The sequence below is a fragment of the Strix uralensis genome, chromosome 10 (assembly GCF_047716275.1).
Source record: "Strix uralensis isolate ZFMK-TIS-50842 chromosome 10, bStrUra1, whole genome shotgun sequence".
Lineage (NCBI taxonomy): Eukaryota > Metazoa > Chordata > Aves > Strigiformes > Strigidae > Strix > Strix uralensis.
The window spans coordinates 6,278,981-6,303,130 of record NC_133981.1 but is presented as its reverse complement, the minus strand read 5'-3'; the positions used below and the strand labels follow the sequence as shown (position 1 = coordinate 6,303,130).

Genomic DNA, 24,150 nt, shown 5'->3' with positions numbered 1-24,150 from the left:
AACCCAGAACTGCAACCTGGGGGTTATGTTTTTCAGTGCAATCTTTTCAGGTCAAATTCCCTTTTTTTCTTGTTCCTTGAAGGAACATTTTAAGCAGATGTGACACAGACGTGACCTGTGACCGTAAAAAGATTTTAATCCAGTTACTCTTTGTTTTGTAGTCATGATTCCTTGGCGGTGCTAAACACTGATTGAATCTTTTCGAGCTGTTGAGGATTAGCGCTGGACAGAATAATGCCAAAATAATTATTCACACCAGATGCAGTGTCATCCTTTCAGTTTTAGCTCTCTTATCATGTAACTTATCTGACTTATTTTTATTCAGTGATTATTTCACCTACTGCGGGAGCGCTTACATGTCTCACATCACTGCGTTGTATTTATAAGGGTGCCGGCTTGAGCTTGTGATAAAGATTTGTAAAGTAAAACTATCTGCAGCTAACAAGATTATATTTTGCTTCGTATTCTAATCTTCTCCCGTTGTGTGCTTTCTACCAGCCAGATTCAGTTTAACAAAATGACCCAGCCTTGCACACTTGCTGTTGGCAGACTTGCTCAGGCTTAGCCAGCACATACACAGATCAGGCTGGCAGTGATTGCTTTCACAAGCAGGTCTGTATTGCCTGGCTCAGCAGACACTGTCTAAGCCTTAACTTTTGAAATAATTAGTTTTCAGCCTAGCTCATCCTGCTTCTGAGCGTTTGGCCTATGAGACAGGTTTTTTCCTTTAGGACATACAGCCTGGGAGATGCTCTAATTGCAGCATATTTACTGCTTCCCGTGGTTTCTGCTTGTCATGCTGTAAATGCAAACTGGTGAAGTCCCTTAATATAGCAGTTACAACCCTGGGGCAGATGACCAGGGACCTGCTTAGCTTGGCCCATCTTTCTGAGACTGGTGTTGGAGAGATGGACTGCAAGCCTGGAACTGGGTGGGGGATGGAGAGGGGCAGGAAGATAAACACTGCCTGTGAAGAGATAAGGGTTATGCAAACTTGAGAAGACAGTGAGGACCCACATGCTGAACAGAGACAGGCTTCTTTGTGGAGAGCTGGTTTTAGATCCAGAGGGAAAGCCTAACCTTGCTAGAACCCCAGGCTTGGAGGCAATTTTCTTCTTTCAGTTAAGCAGCAGAAAGAAACCCCCTGTGATACAGCTCTGCGTCTTGTTAGGCGGAAAAGCCACCGAATGGTATAATTAAAATCTGACATGATAATCTGTGGGGTAGGACAGCTCTACAGCCAGGGGCTCTGCAGCACAAACGTACGTTGGCTCTTGGGCAGGGAGAGCTGCTGAACTCAGCGCAGAGGGAGAGTTTGGCAAGAGTCCTGCTGCTGCCTGCTCCCTCCACTGCCTCCCCTGCTCCACCCTTGCTGGCCAGGGACCCCACTGGGCTCTTGGGGGCTTGAGGTTGTCCTTTAATAGTTGGACTAGATGATCTTCAAGGTCTTTTCCAACCTAGATGATTCTGTGATTCTGTGACACAGGGGACACCAAACCCCTCTCAGGTGTCCACAGCTCCTGGGTCTGCCCGTCCTGTGGCTCCCTCTGCCTTCCAAAATCATGAGAATGGCTTCAGCATTGTTTGCCCACCAGCTTCGGGGTGGTTATTGAGTCTGTTTTTCTCTTCAACTTGGAAACTAGGGATTTGCATTTCTTCTCCATGACCGGGGAAAAAATATGTGGTTGTTATCATTTCTGTATGCTAAGAGCTGGACCTTTAAGGGGGGAAAAAGAACTCCTAACATAAGTATGTTGAGAAGAGCGGTAAGCCTGTGAGCTGTCAGGCTGCCGCCCTCGTCTTGGACGTGACAGAGCAGCCTGTTGGACACCTTTTCTCCTGGTAGCGTGGCTGGGCAACAGGCTGGGGCTCACAGCACCTTGTTTTTCCTCTTCTCTCTCTCTCCCTTGCTTGATCTGCAGCCCACATGGGTATAATACTTTGCCCACCTGTCTAACCTCTATTACAAAAAAAAAAAATGCATCTTCTGAAAAACATCTTGAGAGCTCCAAACAGAGAGTTCTTCTGAGATCTGCAGAGTTATTAATATCCCTTAATTTAAACATCTCATCTTTATGCATCAGAATTTTCATGGTTCATGTCAGGGGTTGCAGCTCAGGGGAGCAGCCCGGCAGTGTGGTTCAGGTCAGGAGGGTGCCCCTGGGGCTCTTACTTGGGTCACGAGGAGAAACTGGAGCCTGAGTAGGGACCTGTGTTCACTGCAGAGCTCTGGGATGCACCTGGGCTCCCCAAAATGACCCATGATGCATCCCAGCTCCCCTGCTGTGTTTTAGGCCCAGGTTGGTCATGTTTTAATTCATCCTGCAGTGGTGCTGAGAGGTCTGGCCACGGTTTTGGGCTGTGGTCCTGGTTCCTTGTTTGCCTAAGAGGGCACCAAGAGAGCCCAGATGAGGGATTTGGGGTTTTGTACATTGTGTCGTGTTTTGTCCTAATTTCTTGGTGTCATCTGGGAGGAGCACAGCCTTGTGCACTGACGGTTGTTGTCTGCCACGTGGTGCCTAAGACCACAGACAGCAAAATTGGAAGCAGCCTGGAGGCTGCCTCAGGCCATGCTGCAGTGGTTTGGGGACAGGGCGGTGGGGACCCACAGGCAGATGTTCCACCCGCTTCTTGAATTGATGGTCCTGATTCACCATGAAGGCAGACCAACTGGAAAATCCACGGAGACTGTTCTTGCTCATATTTGGCTGCCACTGGCAATAATAGGGATAGTTCTCTTCTTTTTTCTCCTCCTTTTTCTTAATTAAGCAAGAATAACTTTTGCAATGGTAAAGGATTTTTACAGAGTCTTAAAAATAAAATTAGTCTCCAGCCTGAGACCGAGCATGGACAACTTCAGCCAGAAAGGAGAACTTTTCCAGGAGTGGAAATGGGGTTTGTAATAAAAGCTTCAACGCCACCCTGGATACCTTCGCAATTGCTGTTGTTGGCACTGTGGAGGTCAGAGGGGATTAAAAATACAGGAACACTGAAAACCTGACTTGCCTCAAGCAAGTCAAGTGGCTATAGAAGAGAAGATGGATGGGGAAGATGGAGAAGAGCCTGACTTGCAGCTCTTCCATCCTCTCAGTGTTTCCCCACCTACTGCAGACTTTTCCGGAGATGTGTGGCTACACGTGTTCCCCTGTGGCCACTGAGATCTGGGGGAGTTGCATCTATGGGAGTAGTTTGGTTGCTGGATTATTTCTCTCTTCCTTGGTTTCCTGGCATTACTGTCCTACCTGCTCTGTTGCTAGCCACCTGATGTTGGTCTTTTAAACCCACTGTTCCTACAGCATCTTGGGTCAAATGAGCATTGCCCTCCTTTGGCTGTCCTTGCAGCCCACCAAGGGCATCTTGTCCTCAGACTTTGAACTGCTGCTATTGTAAACGCCCGTGTCTAATTCACCTCCTTTAGCCTCCTGCACCCCAGTTGGACAGATTAAAAGCTTTCACTAAGCTTCCTTTTCAACCCAGGTGGCACAAAGTCTTTGCAATTCATTCCCACTGATAGTTTTGGTGGTGGTTTTTTTTTTTTTTTCCAGCTGAAGTGACTAGAAGAGCTGTGAAGTCACAGAAATGTTTTGTCCAGAGAGATGCTACTTTGTCACTGAGGTCCATGGGACCTGGGGCCATGGGCAGTGGCTGGCTGGGGCTACTGGGAGTGTTTGGTTCAGTGTTAGAGAAGTTGGAGAAGAAGGCTGAGCTTCCGCTCCAACTGTCTGTTTTGATCACAAAAGCTTGGGGTTCCTCTGATGAAGTTCAGGTAGTCGGTGGGGAAGCCACGGCTGGGTGCTGCCTGTGGATACTCCTGCACCTTGGTTTCCCCATCTGTGAAATAGGAGAGCAGTGCCTGTACTGGAGAAGAGCTGCTGGCCTCTCACTATGGCAGTAAAAGGACTATGTTAATTTTTCAGTTTAGATAAATGTTTGCCTTGTCTGTGGGGTCTGGAGAAATGGGTCTGTGTAGCTGGAGCTTGCTTAGGGTGGGAAGATGCCTCATTAGCTCTCAAATGAGGGAAGGAGATAATAGGCAGGGATATTAAGACGCCCTTGTTAAGAGAGTCAGGGGTCATATGAGGTGCCCCAAATCCTCAGCCTTTCCCCTTTCCAAGAAGTCTTGTGATTTACTGACTGATGACTGACCCAAAAGCCTCACTGCAGTCAGAATGATGGCATGATGCTGGGAAAAAATCAGGTGGCCATATATATCTTAAGCCAAGCAGGAAGGGAATTGCCCGTTTGCATTTACACACCCCATCCAGGCTGAGCCGACAATTGCTTTTTGAGGGATTCCAAATCTTGCATGTTAATGTGTGCACAAATGCATGCAAATCCATTATGACGGAGCTCAGCAGAGGCATCGCATGGCCTGGCGCAGGCTGTGGCATTCCTGCTCCTCACATTGTCTGGAGATGGAGCTGCTCCCTGATACAGCCCATTTATTTCCATCCCAGAAGAAACAAGTGAGAAGCAGAGATAAGCAGCGCTGGAGGGGGTGATAAGGGCTGTTTGCCGAGTTCCTTCTTTGTTCCAGAGGAATTTAACATTTCTGCCACGATTTTAAACCTCGCCTTCATTCTTGCTGTTGCCAGGAGGGGTTGGGCTCTTGCACTGTCCTTTCTCGACATACCTGCCGTGCCCACCTGGGCAGGCTTTGCTTTGGTGGTGTTTTGTGCTATGTCCTGCATGCCCACCCAACCAAGCCGGCAGCCATGGCTGGGAGAGAAGATCCCTGCGGCCAGGAGCTTCTCCTGCAGGCAGAAGTGTGCGGCCCTCGCCACCCCAGCAGAGTCCAGTCCTGCCTGTGCCACCCCAGACCCCAGCACACCCAGGCTGGGAGAGGCCAGCTTGGCCGGCTCCTTTGCTGGAGCTACAGGCCATTTGCAAGGACCCACTTTGCCTTGGCTTCAGGCTGCCCCCGGTCTGTCTTTTTAGCTCTGCTTGTGCTTTCCTCATTTGGAGTCGCTGATTTTTCACAGCAGTGAGACTGCATCTCTCTTCAGAAAGCTGAGGGCATGCTCGCAGCTCTCTCCAGAGCCTCTTGCATGGCACTAGTGTTTTCAGCATAGTTTAACTTATTGTTAGAGCCGTTGCTATGATGAAAGGGCTGTGGGAGGCTCCAGCGATGGCAGAGGGTGTTCTTTGCTAACAGTACAAGAGACTGCCTCATCCCAGAGACCTCGCAGGTCAATTGGGCTCATGTACGTAGGTGGGCCTGGGCTGGAAGCGTGCTTTTGCATCCCAAGCAAGAGGGACTCAGGAGCCAGGTTCTCCACTTGGTGTGTTGGGCCCTGTTCGCTTGATTCCCCTTGCATGCCTGTTTTCATCCGAAGAGAGAAGAGGGCTGGCGTGGCTCACTCTGCTGAGGGCTGCCTGGGGTGGTGGATCCAGTTTGCACTGTTCCCCCTCCTCTAGCGGATGGGTGGGGATGTAACCAGGGATGAGGGTTAGAGCCTCCTCTGAGGAGAGGACCGGCCGCTGTGCCAAGAGCACCACGTAAAAGCAGCCGTTGCAAAATAAAATACATCCATCTTGTAACTTCATCACATGAAGCGCTGGCCTTGAGTAGAACAAATTTTTCAATCTGTTTTTGAGCCGTTGCTGCTTTGTACCATGTGAAGTCAATTCAAGGCAGGCTCCTTTCCAGCTAAATCTGACACCAGGAAATGTTCTTTTTCTCTCCATTTGCTTCCCACCACCCTGGCCCCGCGGCAGGGCAGCTCCGTGCAGCTCCGTGCCGAGCAGCCCTGCCGGGTCCTCCCCAGCCCGTGCCTCCCGCAGCAGCATGGCTGCTGGCTGGCTCCCTCTCTTCTTTCCTCCCAGTCCATAAGCTACAGCTGCTTAACAGCTCCTTTATTTACCCTCTGTGCCTGAATCTGGTCGTGCTGTCAGCTCTCCTTGCTTCGTTGGGAAACACAACATCACCGGGTTTCTCATCGCCAGCCCTCAGTTTCTGTAGTGAAGTGATGCTCCACAATATCCCCAGCTTTTAGCAACAGCCCCAAAATATCTCCAACCCTGTGTCCTCCCCAATGCTAGAGACCTCTCTTAATCACCAGGGCAGGTACTGCCCTGAGACGAGCTTGCAGACCCTTCTCTGGGATGAGAGCAAGATGGAAAGGCTCAGGAATGAAGACGGGATTTCCAGAGTGATTGGTGTTAGTTTCTTCTTGCTTAAAAGAAACCACCTGTCTACGCTCTTCTCAAGTCGTGTGGGGCTTCTTGGCTGCAGAGGCAGCAGAAGTTGTTGTTGATGAAGCTTTGGTGGTGGTTAGGTGAGGCTTGTGTCTGGCCAGAGCCAAGGTAATGGGTTTCCCTTTGCAGGACGTGCCGCTCCACCTGGGCTGCGCCACCCTTTATATGGTAAGATATGCAGCACGTCGATGCGCTGAGCATCTCCAGGCTCTGCCGCTCTTCCTTCGTTAATGACTAACGAGCTGTTGCTGGCAGGAACAGCCGGGCAGGCTGCCGGCCATGGCCCTTCTCCTCTCCACCACCCACCAGCTCTCGGCCATAGCATGGGCACCCGCAGAACATTGTCGCTCCGGTCATTGTGTGCACAGTCGAGCACTGGCACGTGCATCGTCTCACTTCGTGCTGCTCTGCTTTGAGTGTGGTGGGGGGATACTGCTTTTTCAATTTCATCTCACATTCGAAATATACATTTTTATATTAACTTTTTACTACGGGGAATTATTTTTAATTATAGCGAGCTGGAAGACGATAAAATAAAGTTGAGTAAGTGAGACCTCTGTGAAGAAGTCATGGAAACCATATCATAGGAGTGGAAAGACACTCCTAGGACACTGAGTATTGTTCCCATGAAACAGCATATCCTAATGTAAAGAAAATAATTGTAATTAAAGCTGTTAATCTTCTGCTTTTAATGAGGAGAAAGGAAGAGAACAGAGTATCTCAGGGGCAAGATCTTGACGTTTGTACAGTTTGCCCAGGGAGGTGGCGGAAACCCCATGCCTGGAGATGCTCAGTTTTTAATGGTGCAAAGTTTTTACGAAGCCCGTTGTCCTGGCCTGGGGACATCATTGATGAGCAGACAGGCTACCTGTGTCCTTTTCATCCTTTGGTTTTCTGACCAGGAGAAGCAACCCGCCGGCAGTGCCCACTTGCCTGGAGCAGGGCAGGAGTGAAGGTGAGGGTAAATCAGCTTCCTGACCCCATCCTCGCACTCCTGGCTGTATGTGGTGTGAGCTGTGGGATGGCGGTCGTATGGAGTGACCTGTGGGGTCTAATCGATCATACATCTCGTTTATTAACTCTTCGACACCATTATTTAAAGTCCACACAGTGACCTGATTTATCTCAGTTATTAAAAGCCAAGACCTCTGATGCTCTCCTGCCATCCTCCATCTCCTGGAGGGGATGTGTCTAGAGCGGGGAGGAGGGCAGAAACATTCAGGCTGGCTTTTTCCCTGTCGCAGCGCTTGTGCTCCCGGTGTTGCTGCTATGCGAGTGTGGACTGTTGAGTTTGTCTCCTTTTGAAGCTTGTGATTGATATCCTGAGAATTAAAATTTGGCTAAGAAGTCCCAAACTCCGTTAGAATAACTATCTCCAATGCCGAACCTGGGGCTCTGGAGCTGTTAATTATTCTTAGCATCTTGTTGCATATTGAGCTGCTTTTAATCATATCGTGAAATGAGATGGAAATGGCAAAGAAACCAGCGGCTTTGCTGAGGCAGAGGGCCCTTCCACGGTAGCTGATTAATTAAAGTATTCACATGAAATGGTGCCTTGATTATTTTTTAAGGTAACAACCGGAGGCGATGCCGAGACTCTCTGACTGGACGCAAACCAGACGCCGGGGGTGTGTGGGGGTTGCTGTGTGGTTTAGATCTGATGAAAGGCAGGAAATGGGAAAATCTGGCAAATCTCCCTGGCTTGACTTAACGGAGCCTCTTGACTTTTGCTAGAGTGCATTTTTTGTGCTGTAATGGCCAAATGGAAATTTAGACTCGGATCTGGATCTGTACACCGGTATGCTTCACTGGCTTGTACACAGTGGTGAAAAAGAGGGGAAGGTGTTTGAAAATTACAGCCCCCAGTGTTTAATTGTTGCTGCTCTCTAAATTTCTTTGCTTTACCTTATAGCAGAGAAACCTGCAATGGCAACAGTAGCTTTCCCCTTGCTTTTTGTGTGGTACCTTACTATTTCTTAAATGTCTCCCTTTTGCTACCCAAGTGAAACCATATCTCATTCCTCAGAAGTCTGGTGTTTCAGTAGCGCAAACTAATTCAGAATTCTGCATGGTTACTTTAAAATAGATGCCATTGACCCATATTGTGGAAGAGCATTGCATTTGCAGAAACAGAAACCAATTTATCAGCATTCCCTTTAATCTCTTTTTAGGAGGTTGGAGGATGTTTTCAGCCAGGTTAGTCCTTCATTGTTGCACCTGGTGAAGGGGTGCAATGTCCTAGCAGCCCTGCAGAGAAATGCTCAGGTTCGAGCCCATGAAGAAAATCTCCCAGAGACCACCAGCTGCAGGATCAGACCTTTAAAAGAAATGCTAAGAAGTGATATTCGCAGTGAATTAAGCTAATGGCTGTTAAATTGCAACCTGTGGGCTGTTCTTTCAGTTTTTCTTGTGCTTTGCCCCCTGTCCAGCTCTCGGGCAGCATGCGAGCCAGCGTGCTGCTGAGCCACAGCATGTGTCATTGAGCCAGGTGCTTAAGATACCATTGTAGTGTGACTGTGGTTTTTGTAGCCTCCCTTAATTTAATTTAGCTTTATATGTTCAGACTATAATCAATTTTTATGCTACTTTAATAAGCAAATTTATGCTATCAGCATGCTAAAGGGACTTGTCAGCTTCCCCGTCAATCCACCATTTTCTGTATTAGCCAAGTGCTCAGCTGTCCTAAATTCGGTAACTGCTCTGCAATTACTGGCTGGCATGTTGATCCGCACCAGGCGGGCGCATGGCCCTTGCCTGTGCTGGCCCCTAGAAATACGCCTCACAGTGCAGTAAAGGGACAAGCAATTACATATCCCCAAATATTGGGCAGTCTGACTCAGCTTGATTGCCAAGTGTTGTTACAGCAAATACGGACTTTTATTTCCTCCTTGTAAGAGAGACTAGAAAATGCATGAGCATAAATAAGGGTTGAGTTTAGTATCTGCAGGCCAGCAACTGGCAGAAATTGCTTTGCTTTCTTATTTGAAGTGCAACTCACTGGAGCACCTCCTCTTTTCTTCGTCTCTCTTCACCTTGCAGGAAGATTTGCCTTCACTGTAAGTGCTCCCAGGAAGAGCACATCGTAACAGTTATGCCTCTGGAGATGGAGAAGACTGTCACGAAGCTCATGTTTGACTTCCAGAGGAATTCAACTTCTGACGACGACTCAGGCTGTGCCTTGGAAGAGTATGCATGGGTCCCCCCCGGCCTGAAGCCTGAGCAGGTAACGATGACACCACCCAATTACCAGAAATAAATAGGTTTAATATGCTTTTTGGAAATAGTTGCCCTGATTTTCCTTCCAGGGGTGTGAGCACTCATTGCATGTGGCTGTTTCTGGGTGCACTACAGAGACTTGCAGAGTCAGGTCTGGTCTGAATGCAGAAATGAAACAAAATAGAGGTGCCATCCTTAAGGGACTTGTGGTTTTCTGCATCTGTAGATGTAATTGGTAATTGAGAGGGCGGAAACAAAATACTTCCAGGATGGGGTTTGTTGTGGTTGTGCAAGGGGACAGATACAGATGTACCTACTGCTGTTTCATGGGAAAAAAGGTGGTGGGATTCAGTGCTCGCTGGGGAGTCAGTGCTCATGTTTCTGCCCTCCTGGACCACTGTGCTCTATCGTATGTCCAGGGCAGACAGTCAAAGCTGGTAGATGACTGAAAAACAGGCCAAAGTCTTTGAGGTTGGGTTTTTCAAGCATGATGTTTGTGCCTTACTGGGAGGAATTGCTGAAATGAAGTTCAGGTCTCTCAGTACAGGAATTGATTGGGGTGGATTAGACCTCAACATGCTGTCTGTGCGGAGCACGCATTGATTTCTGTTCCTTGCAGTTTACATGATACGTTTGGTTTTTATGCTGATCTTTTATGTGTTCAACTCAGAACTTAATTTGCAGAGGAGATTGCAAAATGAGCTTAGTGTTGATAATTGCTATGGCAATCATTTTAAACTGTGTAAGGAGGCTGGGAGAGGGTGGAAAGCTTTCATTCTGACTGTTGTAGTTTCTGTCCTTAAATATTGTGTTTTCCTGAGCTTTTATTCAGAAGGGCTTAGGCATTTCCTGAAATATTTTGGCACCACCCGTAGGCTGTAAATATTATCTGTCTGATTAGAGAAAATCCAGTTGTTTGGTGTGGTTTTTTTCTTCTTCTTGTCTTTACAAGCCTTGCTCAGGTCTTGTTTGAAACTCCGCAGCACCATGTTTCATTTGGTGCCATCCAACCATGCAAATCAGGCAGCAGCCTTGTTCTCTGTCACCTTCCTTATGTCAGAGACTCCCTTTGTGCCTCCCAGGAGATACAAGACACGGTGTATGGAGAGATGCAGATGGTCCTGAAGTAGCTCTGCTGGTCCTTCATGCTGCAGGGACATGAACCAGTTGGGTTTCTGGAGTCCCGTTGAAGACCGTACCCGAGTGGTGCCACCTGCTCTCAGCACTGCCTTCTGTCCAGGCGTGTCAGTGGCTTCTGGAGCCCAAGCTGGCCCATGTCCCTGTAGCTTTGGGTGGAAATACAGATATTTAGTGACAGGTGGCACTTGACTGGGTAGACATGGTCTCTGATGAGTACAGCATGGCATGGACAGTGACTGAAACCCACTTCCGGCATGGTGGTGGCGTATTCCAGAAGACCTGGATCTTTCTTTGATCCCTCTGGTGCTTTTTAAGAAATAGTGTGCCATCAGGGAGTTTGGGATGCTCAGGAGAAAATAAAAGTACATTAGCTCTAGCAGTAGGTACTGACATCTCATGCATTACCCAGGTTAATGTATTTTTAGGTTCTTCCAACATGTGTTTCTTGCAGAGGTCATGGTGTTCCTCGATACAAACACCCGCTTTCTAATTATTCTCCTCTGTCTGCGATGCTGGTCCTTTTAGCAGATTTGCCACTTCAGACCTGTCTCTAATCACCATGGAGATGAAGAGCAGCCTTAAGCAGAGCCAAAGACAGGCACTGAAATCCTTCCAGCACAGCTCATCCACCAGCCCTTTTGGGACTTTTCACACATCAGATGAGCCACTAAGGAGACAAAAGCAAGGTGTGACTTCTCTGGGCTGAGAAAGAGCCACAATGCAGGGCTGGGGATTGTCCCCTGGTGAAGAGCAACACCCTGAATTTCTCTGGAAGTTACCTGCATGCCTGGGAGGTGCCCCAGGGTGCAGGAGGGTGCTGTTTGCCTCCCACGGGGATAGGAGATACCTCTGCAGCAACTTGCTGGAGCGGTGCAAGCCTGCGGACAGACTTTCTGGTCGATGAGTCAGGTGTGCATACGTGATATGGAGCCTCTGGAAGGCTGATGTCTGCCATGGAGCATCTGGTGGCCCTGGCTGAGGACACTGCTGTCAGGCTGGGCTGAAAATACAGATTTTCAGGCAGTGAATTTTTCTCTGCCTTCCGCTGTTTCTCTGTCATATTTCTTTGACATGAAACAGATGAAATGAAACAACTTTTCCTGCAATATTCTACTTTATTAAAATCTCTACGCAGCGTACAAGCTGGGGAGGTAAGTGGTCCCCTGAAAGACTAATGCAATTTTCTTATTATACTTGGACAACAGCCTTCCTACCTCGCTCTTCTTGGGAGACAGTGTTCACGTCTCACTCAACGCAGCAATTTACAGGATTTCAGGGGGGGAATTTGGCCAACAAACATGACATCATTTTTTGGCAGTTTCTACAGGTCATTTCAGAATTTGGAGAGTCCCTTCAATCCATAGCTTAAATTGTTAAATATAATCTAAAGGAGAATCAGCTCAAACCTACAAGATCTTGCTTGATTCTGGATGCTAACTCAGGCATTAGCTGGTCTGTGGTACATGTCAACTATGTAATAATCATGTTGGTTACTTAATGCCCACTACTGAAGAGAAAAAAAGTATTGGTCTGGTGTTCACAGGTAATGATCCAGACGCTGCACTGAAGAGTGGAGCTGAAAGTCATCCCTTATATTACGGCTCATTAGTGTGCAGGACTACAAAGTGCTTTATGCAACAGCCATAAATATATATTTCTAAATAGGTTTGTAACACAGGGATGAAGATAGTAATATAAAAAAATGTTATAATACCACTGCATAAGGTATGGTTACAATTAATCTAGAAAACTGGCTAAAATTTATGACATCTCTGCTCAAGAAAAAGTGGTATAAACTGGAAGGAGACCGGAAATGTTTTTTCATTGAGGAGCCTAGAAGAGCTTGTTTTGTTCAGCCTAGCAAATCGAAGGGTTATGATCACTCCCTATGCATTAGAAGAGGAAGAGCAGTTACTCAAGCTCCAACTTTGGCACAAGAACATAGATATAAACTGGCTCCAAATGCATTCAGGCAGGAAATTGGAAGAGGTTTCAAACCATCAGAGGTGTAAGGCTCAGCGGCAACCTGCCAACAGGGAGAGCGACGGGTAAAAACCCAAGACTGAGCTCCATAAATTACAACATGATTAGAAAATGTGGTTTCTTGTAATAGCAGTCGGTTACACAGGATGGCCAAGAGTCTCCTGTGGGCTCTAATCCCGTTTGGATCGGACCTCAATGAGAAGTTGTCTTATGGCAGGAGAGGGACTTCTCTTCAGGAAGATATGGATGCAGATGGGAATGGGAGAGGTGGCTGTACAGGAGGCGAGGCAGAAGCTTGGGATGTGGGCTTTGAGAAATACTCTTTTTCCTGCCTGCCATTCAATGGTCGGATAAAGAAACAAGTGTGAAAGTCTTGAAATGGGCAGACACCAATAGAAACATGTCCTCAGCAAAGCAAAATCCCAGACCAGGTCTGGCTGCAAAGACGGGGGAAGGCAATTTCGGGAGCCAGTTTGTCTGCTGGGGCTGGCAGTCCTACAGCTGATCCTCCTTGCACTGACATAAGTTTGAGGGCAGATGCTTAAAAATAAGTACTTTTATGATGTGTTTTTCACATTTTTAGGCAAGGCATGTGTAAATACATGTGAATGAACAGACTTGAATTCCTTGAGCCTGTGGTTTGGAGAAATCCAAAGGAGTTATAACATGCCAGCTTGAGTTTCTGAATACAAGGGATTTTTGAGGATTTCTGTCTTTATTGTGTCTCAATAATAGGAGCAGCTGGTTATGGGCACAGATTTCCAATTAAACAAAAGATGGGGCTCTACTTCAGCTGCGGTGCGGCTTTCTGTATGGCTCCAGCATGCCAACGTTCAAGACCCTTGTATGTGCCATAAGAACTTAATTCCCTCTTGCTGTCAGCACAGTTGCTCTGACTGAGTCCCTGAAAAAGTTATGAAAATCTCATCTGAGCTAAAATTAGTAGTATGAAGGGTCAGGGCACCATTTTCCTCTAAGTGAGCCATTAGAGCTTGGACCTTGAGATCTTTGCGGTGTGGTGTGAAACTTGTAGCTGTCATGGGGAATTTATTCAGGAGCTAACATACGTGTGATTCCCATTCTGGGTCTTTTGCAAGACCTATAGCAAGGGCTTGAGTTATAAAACCTCCAAGCTTCATCAGTTGCTGTTCAGGTCACAGACTGAGGAAAGGAGAGCGGAGATGAACCTACACTGAACATGCATTTGCACCTTACCTAAAGATACCCACTTTCACAACCTTGGTGTGGTAGAAAGTACGTTATCTGGGCCAGTCATCTCTGGGGAATGTGTGCCTCACTTGTGCCTATGTGTCACAGTCAAGTGCATTTTACCTCTTGTCCTTTCTTGAGCCCTGTAAGTTCAGCAGACTGTTTCACTCCTCAAGAGACTGAAGTCTTGCATGCAGCAAGGAAGGAACAAGACAGGCCAAAGCAACCCTGTGCCCCAAGCCTGCATAGTAATGGGGAATGGATAAGCTAATTTATGGCCAGGTAAAGGAAAGACAAAAGCCCCATAAAGAGCTCTACCTTCCTTGGTAGATCCTGATCCTGAGAGCAGAGCATGGTAGTTGGGAAGCTGAGGATGCTGAAGAGGAGCTGTAACTCATGTACGCTGGTGCCAGAAGCCAGAGCCGCCTCTCACTCTGCCCCCTTGCACACGTGCACACTGTACTATTTTATCCAAAAGCTGTATTTCAGCACATTTTTAAAAGCTCTCCAATTTCACTTTGAGGTAGTGGTAAGTCCATCACCTCCCCAGTGAACTCTTTCTATATCTAAATAGCCTGGCAGTTAGCAGCTCTTATTTCAAGGCTGGAGCTGTCTAAATCCAGCCTCCAGGCATCGGACAGTGCCGAATGCTTCCCAGCTGGACCGAGCAGCAGTCCCGCATACAAAATGCTTTTTCCGTGTGTGATGCCAGAGCTGCGTGACTTGGGGGCAGCTGGGGCAGGTTAGGGGATCCTGGAGCTATTCCCTCTGCCTTGGAGCAGAGCGGATGAAGGAGGTGTGAGTGCATCACATGCTGAAAAAAAACCCAACATTGTAAAACCATGTGTCTGGGCTTTTGCTTCGTTTCTGTATCCTGGGGTGTTTTCCTGGTCGTGGTAAGATGATGCAAGCTGTTAAAAGTATTTAATCCTTGAACAATCTTATTATCAGGGAGGGAATTGGCTTCTTTTGGTGGACTGCAGAAACAAAACCACTCACCTGACATGGTTTGCTTGGTTCTTAAATTTGAAGTAGCTGTGTGGTGGTCAGCAGAGGTAAGGGGCAAAGGAAGAGCAGGGAGTGGAAAAGAAAACAGAAAAACCCTGGACTATACAATATAAACTTGTCCTGGAGCTTTATTCCAGTGTACAATTACAGCTTTTCCTTGTTGCGGCGTTATTCTAGTATGCTACCCCATGACTTATAAGAACAAGATTATTTTAAGTGGCACACCCAGGGGAATTATCAACTATGATCAATGCAGCAGATGATCATTATAATTGCTGCTGCTCCAGGGGTCTCTGAGTGGTGCAAAGAGCAGCTCTGCCGGTCAGTACCTCACAGCACAAAGACCACTCTCGGATGCTTTTGAAAGGACTGTTTCTGGCTCCTTTTAATCCAAATTAGATTTCTGCTTAGAAAAATCATGGCATGCACTGTCACAAGTCTAAAACTTGTGGATGTACAGCCCTCATTCAAATGTTCTTCTTTGATGCCAGCAGGAAACAATGTTTCCGCGGGATCTCTTACAGACCAAGAACTGCTCCAAAGACTTGGCAGGAATGGAGGTCGTTCTCAACTGGTGAGCAGCAACGCTCAAACGGCTCGGCTGCCGTTAGCTGTGGGAGAGAAGTGCGCAGAGAGCTGCAGAGCATGCCAGAACAAATAGCACTTAGGAAAATTATTTTTCCTTTGTTCCCTGCCTTTGTCCCTGTGACTCGGGAGCGGGTTTCCGAGAGCAAACCCAGCGTTGCGGGGCGCCGGACCGCCCGGCGCCAGGGGTTGCATCCTTCTCCTGCCGCCACGTGCCAGGCCACAGGCACATTCATGGATCTGGGGGTGATAGCAATCTCCCAGATGGGGATGCGGGGTCTCAGCGGGGACCCCAGCTCCCTCCTGAGGTGTGTGCCTGGCTGCATTGCCGTGCTCAGCAGACCCGTCCAGCAGTTCCCACTCTCCATTTTGGAGCATCTGGCCTTGCTGCAAGGATTGTTTTCCTTCAAGAAATAAGTAAGTGCTTTGTATCCTGATGGCCAGGGAAAAGGAGGACGTGCCAGACTTGGGCCAAAGAACACTGAACCCGTTTTCCAGTTTCACACGTGCTATCATCTGTGGAGCTTGTGTGTGAGCCTACGTGTACAAGCACTTGCAATGTTTTGCAGAAACGTTGGGAGGGTTATGTGCGTGTGGCTTGTTTGGTTTTGTTTTTCCCCTTTGTTTTTCCAAGGGAGGCCAGCAGGGACAAGAGAAATACTGAAGACACCAGATTCATTTCTGTCAGTTTTAAGCGCTCGGTGTAAAAGATCATTTAATGCCTGACGTGCAGTTAAAAGCCAGCACTGGAGAGGAGCAGGCGAGCCGCTGGAGCAGCCCCACTCGCCCGGGCTGGCACAGGCTTGTCAGAGCCACCGGCCGCCTTCCTCCCACTGCAGCCAGAGCTCGTGGGAGCTCATGCACAGCGAGCCAGGGGAAGGGGCCACGAGTGAGTGCATGCACACAGGCACCCACAGACACTGCACCAGCAGCTCCCCACGCCGGTGTGGTATGTCCCTGAGTGGTGTGGGGTGTGCTGCTGGGGCTGTGGGACCCTGGCATGGTCCCAGGGGAAATAGTGCTGTCCTGGGCACGAGGGGATGTTGGAGAATGTCGGCACGCCTGGATTTTGAACAAACTCCACTGCAAGTGATGATTTACTGTGCTGTGCCTGAGTGGTGGCTGACCCACCGAGGTCCCCTTTTTGGGGACATCTGTGTTCAGGCACTCTGCTGCACACAGGCCAGCACATACTACCCTCACAGAGCTCTTTGCAAAAGCCTTGCAGCTGGTTTTGCAGTTTGTTTGGTTTCATGAAAGCCAGGCGGGATTGCCCAGCTGGATGTGCTGTTGTGGCTGAGCAAGTCGGCACCCATCAGCTGAGCCGCGCCAGGACACTGCGTGCTCCTTTGTAGTCCATCCCGGTGGTACAGTCATCCCAAACAGCCCGGTTTGGTGGGTGCTTTCGGTAGGGGTGTTGTACTCAGGGTGAGTACAACCAAATGCTACCTCCCAACAGCAATTCATGGCATAAGAAACATGCTATTTCCCCTCCGCCTCCTTTAATTCATTGATCAAAGAGATCCTTCATCAATGGCTTAAGTTCACAGGTTGTTTGCAAACTTTTCATTCTAGGACAAGGTGTAAGACTTTGCCCACAAAGGTGCTGGTGTGGGTTTTGTCTTTGGTCACCCCTGGGACTGCCAGTAAAGCTGCAGTCCTGCCTTTATTTAGCAGGGCTGGGGTAGGTTTGTAAACTGTCAAAGTTAAACTGGAAACACAGCCCAAACCTAGGAAGACTACAGAACACAAAGGCATTTGTAAACTAATGTAATTACTTTCCTCAGTGCCTTTGAATAAAGTTGGCTCCACTTTAAAGGCTTTTTCCTACCCTTGTTTTACATTACGTTCTTTCCTTTCTCCTGGTTTCTTTCCTTTTTAATTTCTATCTTCCCCCCTGTGCCCTCCCCTTTTAGCTCCAAGCAGCTGTTAATTTCCAAAATGTGTATCAGTTTTTGTTAGCAAACCTTGGCATTTGGACATTTTCCTTTTGAAGGTGAGAATAACACCCTGGGAAGATGGATATCTGCTGCGCCGGTTTCTCGGTTTCTCGCAGCACAGAGCCCGTCCGAGCGCCTGGGAGACCTCCCCGGGGCAGGATGGGGCTTGCCCGCCCGCCCGGCGTGCCACGGCACCCAGCACCCGCAGCCAGCCTGACTTCCACTGTGCTGGCCAGCCCGGCCCCGTGGCATCGGGGCCTCGTGACATTGTCTGAAGCCTTACTTTAACGCAGTCTGATGGTTTCCAGCTTCCTCCAGGGTTTCTCCCATCCAGATGTGTGCAGAGGTCAAAGTGAAGAGGGGCAAGTGGGGAAGCTGAGAATGAAACCGAGCCCGACCCCACACATGGCTCCTGTGTGATAATGATGCTTGTTAGGATAATCATGGCCAGAGCAGATCTGTTGTGAGGGGAAATAGCAGATTGTGGAGCTGCTGTGTTGTATGGCAGAGGTATTTAATAATAAAACAGTTTAAGATACTGCATGATTTAAAAGGGAAATGTTATCCATCCTGGGTCGTTGCCCCACACTGTTTTCCTTATCTGGGTTCAGCTCATGTTGCAGAGCCTGTAAGGTCAGCAAGGAGCCGTCCACCAGTGCTTGGGGGGTCTGGATCAGGCCCTTTGGCCGCAGTGGCCCTGCAAGGCTTACGAGCTGCAAAGGCTTGTGCGTGCTTCAAAACAGAGCTGGACAGAGGAGGAGTTATTTTAACGGAAGACAGTGACCTTTTGTACAAAAGCAAAGTGCAGACTGAGCAGCTTTAGTTTTTCAGCAAGTTAACATTTTCTGCAGGCCTTTTCCCTGAAAAGCCAGATTGACCTGAGACTCCCTCCCCTTTCCTTCTTTATTTTTCCTTATTCTTGAGCATCACGACTGGGCTATGCCAGCCCAACTGCCAGCCGCTCACATGCAGGGTCGGAAATGCCATCGGCAGCCAGCTGAGCCCAGAGGCAGGGGATGTTGGCAGCCTGCGACCCTGTGCCCCTCCTGGGCTTGGCTCTCCCATCCAGGGAGCTGGGTGCATCCCATGGGGAATGGGTGATGGATGAGAGAGTGCATTTGCACGAGCCTCGGTTAACATCAGCTCAGACAAGGGATGTCCTTCTGCTCTTCATCTGCACTCTAGCTGGACTTCTCAGGATAGGAGCGATGCCTCAGGTGAAAGGATATGTGCATCCCTCTCATTCAGGTTTGTCCCCAGGAGGGATGGTGGGTGCAAAGGCAACAGCAGAGGAAGCCATCGGCAGACCTAAGGAAAGGGTTTTCTCCCCACGAGATGTCCCGCGGGTACTGGACAAGGACCGGCAGCTGCCTCCGCTCCATATCCTCCGTGAGCACCCCTGCACAAGGTCCCTTTGGCTGATGCAGATCCAAAGCAAACCCTTTCAGGTTATTTCAGGCAGCAGAACACAGGTTGGAGCCTGTTGTATTTATTTTGTTTTGCTTTTCAAACCAAATTGCCCATCCCTGCCGAGCTATGTTGCTGCTGTGATGGGAGCCAGTTCCTGCGGACCTGCTGAGACTAAATGGAAAACTTCCCAGTGGAAGCAGGAGCAGAGCTGGGCACGTACATCCCGCCGCATCGGGCTCCAGGGAGGCAGCACCCAGGCTGCCGAAGGACGAGATCACATCCCTGCTTTTTGCCCAGGGTGAGCGTCTTACATAGCTCATTGCTCTAGGGACCAGAGCAGCCTGATGGAATTTGGCAGCTCTTCAAAAAAAAAAAAGTAATTCCTGGTCTCCACCAACTTCAAGGACTCAGTGGACAAAAAAACTTCATTGCAAGAAATAAAAACACAAACTAACCAACCTGAGCGCAGGGCAAAGCAAGCAGCCCGTCCACATGTGGGGAATTTGGCTGAGAGAAGTCATCAGGCGCCTGCACCAGCCGGGAAGGCGCAGCATGGCAGTGTGGTAGCCTGGCAGCCGGGGCATCGCCGGGAGATTTTCAGCTGCAAGCTCTGCCTCAGACGAGCTTCATGAACTCAGGGAGCTCATTTAACGTCATTATGCTGCAAATAGTCCTTTCCAGTGCGTATATTTGCTACCTCATGTAGCATGTCATAAGAATTTAAGTGTTTTTAATGTGCTTTGATGTCTCTGGATGAAGGATGCTCTATAAATGCAAAGTAAGTATTCTAATGTACATAGTTTGTTTTCTTTTTAACATAACAAAATACTTAGCAGCCTTTCTTTCTTTGACAGTTTCCATAGCTGGTGGGTCTGTTTCTGCTGTGTAAAACAAATTTAGGGTTTTGCAGTGGCATATGCTCAGTGTGTTCCTCAGCTTCATGACCCGAGCAGTTCCCTTGTCATCAGCACGGCAGAGTTACGGGTGGAAATCTGCTAAAAATCTCCCTTTCTGCAAAACCTGATGATGGGGAAAGATGGATGTTACGGTCGGTTTGGGGAGGAACCATAAATTGAGAAAAGCGATTGCAAGCACTGGAGCAGCTCTGCTCGCAGGTAGCTCTGAATGAGACAGCAGAGTGAGCTGAATGCAGAGTAATTATTCCTGAATAATGCCAGGTTTGAATATTTATTCTGGAATAATAAGTGATTTCTTCCTGTTGAAGGTAATTCCCTGTATGAGCCGCCCCCAGCAGCCTGCAAGCCCATGGGCGAGCTCCCCTGCCAGCCAGCCCTGTGTGACCTGCCTCTGTGTCCCCATCCCTCCCGGTGACCCACGGTAGCTTGACATCCCACAGATGCTGTGGGGTTGTGCAGGCAGAGAGGGCTTCTCTGGGAAGAGCCAGCACAGGTGGTGCTTTCTAGGCCAAAGCTCAAAAAGTACAGTGAGGGGAAAAAGCTGATCAGAAGCCACTGCAAAGCAAGCATCGTTTGGGAAGAGCCCTGCGAAAGCTGCAGGCAGTGCAGCCACTCTGAAATGAATTGCTGCAGTGTCTGAGAGCCGAGGGAGCATCTCGGGGTTACTCCCACCACGGCAAAGGCAGAAAGCTGTATGCACCGGGAGAACAGTTTGCATGTGTCTAGCCAAGTGCAGGTTTAAGGAAGCCATCCAGCCCCTGGCTCCTGCCTGAGCATCCGGAGGCATCCGAGGCTGCAGAGACTCCCGATCCCAGCTGAGCTTTCCCTTACCTTTGCCTTCCCCTGGTTCTTCCCAAGCCATTCAACGTCACCGTGGCCATTTTGGAGCTGATCCTCGGCCAGTGAGTCCCATCCCGGTGCCTGGCCCGGCCCTTGAGTACACGTCCCAGGTGTGGCAGTCGGAGGAGAGACGCTGGGGTTCAGGGTGTGCTTCCTCTCCGGGCTGCCACTGGGCTCCTCCAGCGCCGGGGCATGCCGTGCCCCACCACGCTGCCTTTTTAATAGCTGATTTTAATTATACGCTCTGAGACGAAGGAGAAAAACCAAACCTTCCAACAGATTTTATCTGCTGTTTATTTCCACAAATTACTGCAGAAAAAAGCCCGGAGGGTTTTGATGGAGGTGGAGGCTGAGATAGCCGGCAACACGGAGGCTGCCGGGGCGCAGCCTTTTTAACCTCCTCTGCCGAGGCAGGTGCCGACACATCCCCACAGCCGGCGAAACATGCTAACGCTATGGAGGCTGACAGAGCAAACGGTAACGAGCTCCGCTGCCTCACCGGGGCTGCACCCCTCTTTCTCAGTGGAGAAAAGGCAATAAAACCAAAGCAGCGCGTGGCTGCCTTTCCCCGCTCGAAATCATCGGGAAGACCCAGTGCCCGTTGGCTCAGGGGGTGGCTGGTGGCTGGGCACGGGTGCACGGGCTCGGCTGGGGAGCCCCACTGCAGTCCCCTCTCTTGCTCCATAGGTGCACCAGTACTACAGCTGCCTGCCCGAGGACAAGGTCCCCTACGTCAACAGCCCGGGAGAAAAATCTCGCATAAAGCAGCTTTTGCACCAGCTGCCACCGCACGACAATGAGGTTAGTAACCAAAAAGTGTCCTCAGACTTCTATCAGGGCTGCAGGTGGGGAGGGGACGCATCTTCTGGGGTTGTTCTTGTTGGAAGTGTGGCTGGTCCTTTCACAGCCCTTTCTGCTTTTCAGGGGGGTTTACTTGGAGTTTCATCATGTTGCTATTTAAGTGCCGTGTTTGCTCCCTGCTTGGATTGTGTTGGAGGTGGGGAGGGCATTGTTTGTAAAGTTAAAACTTTTTAAATCATCTTTCTGCAGTTCTCAGAAATAAAAGCATTTTCTCAGGTCTCAGAGGCCAAAGCTGTGTTAAAAGTGGCTTGAAATGCTGTTAAGATCAGCTGGAGCCAGATGTTTCAGAAGCCTTTTCCCAAGTGCTGCTTCCAACTCACCTTGGGAGTGGGAGTGCCTGTGCTGAGGAGGGGTTTCACTCAGGCTGAGCCTCGTGAGCTGGGAGCTGGGGGAGCCTGGCAAGCCAGAGGTTGAGTCAAGACCAGTCAGAGCAAATAAACCTTCTTACATCTCACAAGAAAGATGTGAGGCAGCAAAAAGGGTCCGGTCTTTGACATCCTGTTCTCACCAGTGAGAACATTGGCTTCTGGTAGCCCACAAAATTTCCCTGTGTAAACAAAAAAAAATTATTTTCGTGCTGCTTTCTGAAGAAGCCGCTCTGGAAAATACATGCAGGTAACTTGTTTGATCTAGGTCAGATTTTAACGAGTTTGCCTGCGCGTGGCTGGGTGCCACGGGCACAGCACAGCGCTGCCAGCGCCGGGGGAGCTCCAGGCACCAGGCAGGGGCTTCTTCCCATACACCCTCGGGCCCCAACCTGCCCGCCTGCCATCCCTGGCAGCCGCTGAAAACCCAGAGCCTCCGACAGCTGAAGAACGTAGGAATAATGCACATGAATGCTGCTGCTGCAGCCCGTGCTGCTGCAAGCTGGAGGAACGACCCTACATGTATTTTCTGCAAATTGGCAGATTTTGCATCCACTTTCCCCTCATGCTCAGTTTTGCTTCTTCAAAAAATTCAAGGTGTGTTGGTTGCTCATGTGAATAATCCTGCTCGGCTCCATGAGCCTGCTCTCCAAAGTAACAGAGCCTGGATTGGGCACTTGATGCTACACGTGGCTACCTTGGCTCTTCAGTCGTATTCTCTGTTGAGATGCAATCAGCCAAGAGCCTAAGCCTGCAGGATGAAAATAGCCAGGAAAACCTCAGAGTTTTGTAAGCTTCAGGGAAATTGCATCGCTCATTGTTTGTATCCTTTTATTTTACTTATTTCCTTATTACCTTCCAACGCAGAGGTTTTGCATATGTGCAAACTTGACCCTATGCTGGAAGAACAGTTGGAGTTCCCAAATAGCGGGAACTCCATCATTTACACAGGGAAAACAGGCTGTGCTCTTGAAATGCCAACAAAATATTTTAAAGCTTCTCTAAGACCTCTGCCATAAGGAGAAAGCAGGAAAAGTCTGATTGCTGGGTCTGGGTGGGACTCAGAGGATCCGACTTTTAAGACATTCCTAAAAACCTAGCACCCAAAGAGCAACCTTCTTTCTCCCCTTTCTTCTCATCTCTATCTCTTGAAATTTTGGCTGAACCCTGGGATGACTGAAGCCCATATTGCAGTGTTTCTCCAGCCTCCCCTAAGCCCAGGACAGAGTTTGTGACCTCTGTGCAGAGGTTTGCAAGCCCATGGGACTGTGGCTTGCTAGCCAGGGACACCCATAACACTGAGCATCACTTGTGTTTTTTAGGTCCGCTATTGCAATTCATTGGATGAGGAGGAGAAGAGGGAACTCAAACTCTTCAGCAACCAAAGGAAGAGGGAAAATTTAGGGAGAGGCAATGTCCGACCATTCCCTGTAACCATGACGGGAGCGATCTGCGAGCAGGTGGGTAGCAGCTGACGAACTGGCGCAAGCGGGGCAGCCTTTGAATCACCAAAGTTAAGTGAAGCTCGCAGGAGCAGCACCTGCCCCCCACGAGCTACGAGCACTGGCGTCCATCACCAGGATTTGATGTGGAGCAGTCGCTTCAGCTCCTGGCTTTGTGCAGGGGGCAGGCTGTTGATATCCTGGCCACAAAATGGGGATGAAAAGAGATTAAGAGGTACCGGAAATTAACACCTTTTTCTGCCGTGGTTGTGAAAGCAGCTGGTTGGCGGCGGGCGGTATCGCATTCGCCCACCCCCCATTAAACCCCAGCTTTTCTGACAGTGCGGTGGCCAGATCAACGGAGGGGATATGGCCGTCTTCGCCTCACGAGCAGGGCACGGCGTTTGCTGGCACCCTCCCTGCTTCATCTGCAGTGTCTGCAACGAGCTGCTGGTCGACCTGATCTACTTCTACCAAGATGGGAAGATCTACTGCGGCAGGCACCACGCCGAGTGCCTCAAGCCCCGCTGTGCGGCGTGCGACGAGGTAAGAGCCAGCTCACCCCGACTTCTGTCCACTTAAAAGATATATCCTGCTATGGGTGCTACCCATGGGGATGGCATGAGAGGGTTCCCCTTGCCAACTGGAGGGTATTTCCCCTCCATCCACCCTGGTAGCGGTGGGTCCGTTAGCACAGGGAGCCTCTGCATGGAGGTGTGCACACAAAATATGACAGTTTGGCTTTTCCAGGGGTTCATACAAGCTTTTCCTGGGGTTTCAGGTGAGCATCTTGGGGATTTTTAGTTGCAGTTTGCCTGTTGTTGTTCTGAGAGAGGTCCTCATCTAAATGCAGGATCCGGGGAGGCTTTCCATGAGGATTTCCAGTAACGGCACATCCTCCGTGCCTTGTGATTTTAGCTCAGCTGAGTGTCGTGGTCCTTCCTTCTCCTCCGTCTCCCCAGAAGAAGATTCTGGTGAGATGAGTGCTGTGTTTCTTACAAGACAGTAGTGTTTGAGTACACGCTGAGCTGAAATA

General features: G+C 49.2%; 1 protein-coding gene across 2 annotated transcripts in view; it reads left to right on the top strand.

Annotated features, from left to right (window-relative positions):
* PRICKLE2 (prickle planar cell polarity protein 2) overlaps positions 1-24,150 on the top strand; it is a 109,881-nt gene that overhangs the window by 67,465 nt on the left and 18,266 nt on the right. For both annotated transcript variants that reach the window (XM_074879083.1, XM_074879084.1), the window contains 4 exons: positions 9,238-9,421; positions 21,134-21,247; positions 22,995-23,132; positions 23,457-23,660. In XM_074879083.1, coding sequence (XP_074735184.1) covers positions 9,238-9,421; positions 21,134-21,247; positions 22,995-23,132; positions 23,457-23,660 — 640 coding nt within the window. The remainder of the gene's footprint in view (positions 1-9,237; positions 9,422-21,133; positions 21,248-22,994; positions 23,133-23,456; positions 23,661-24,150) is intronic.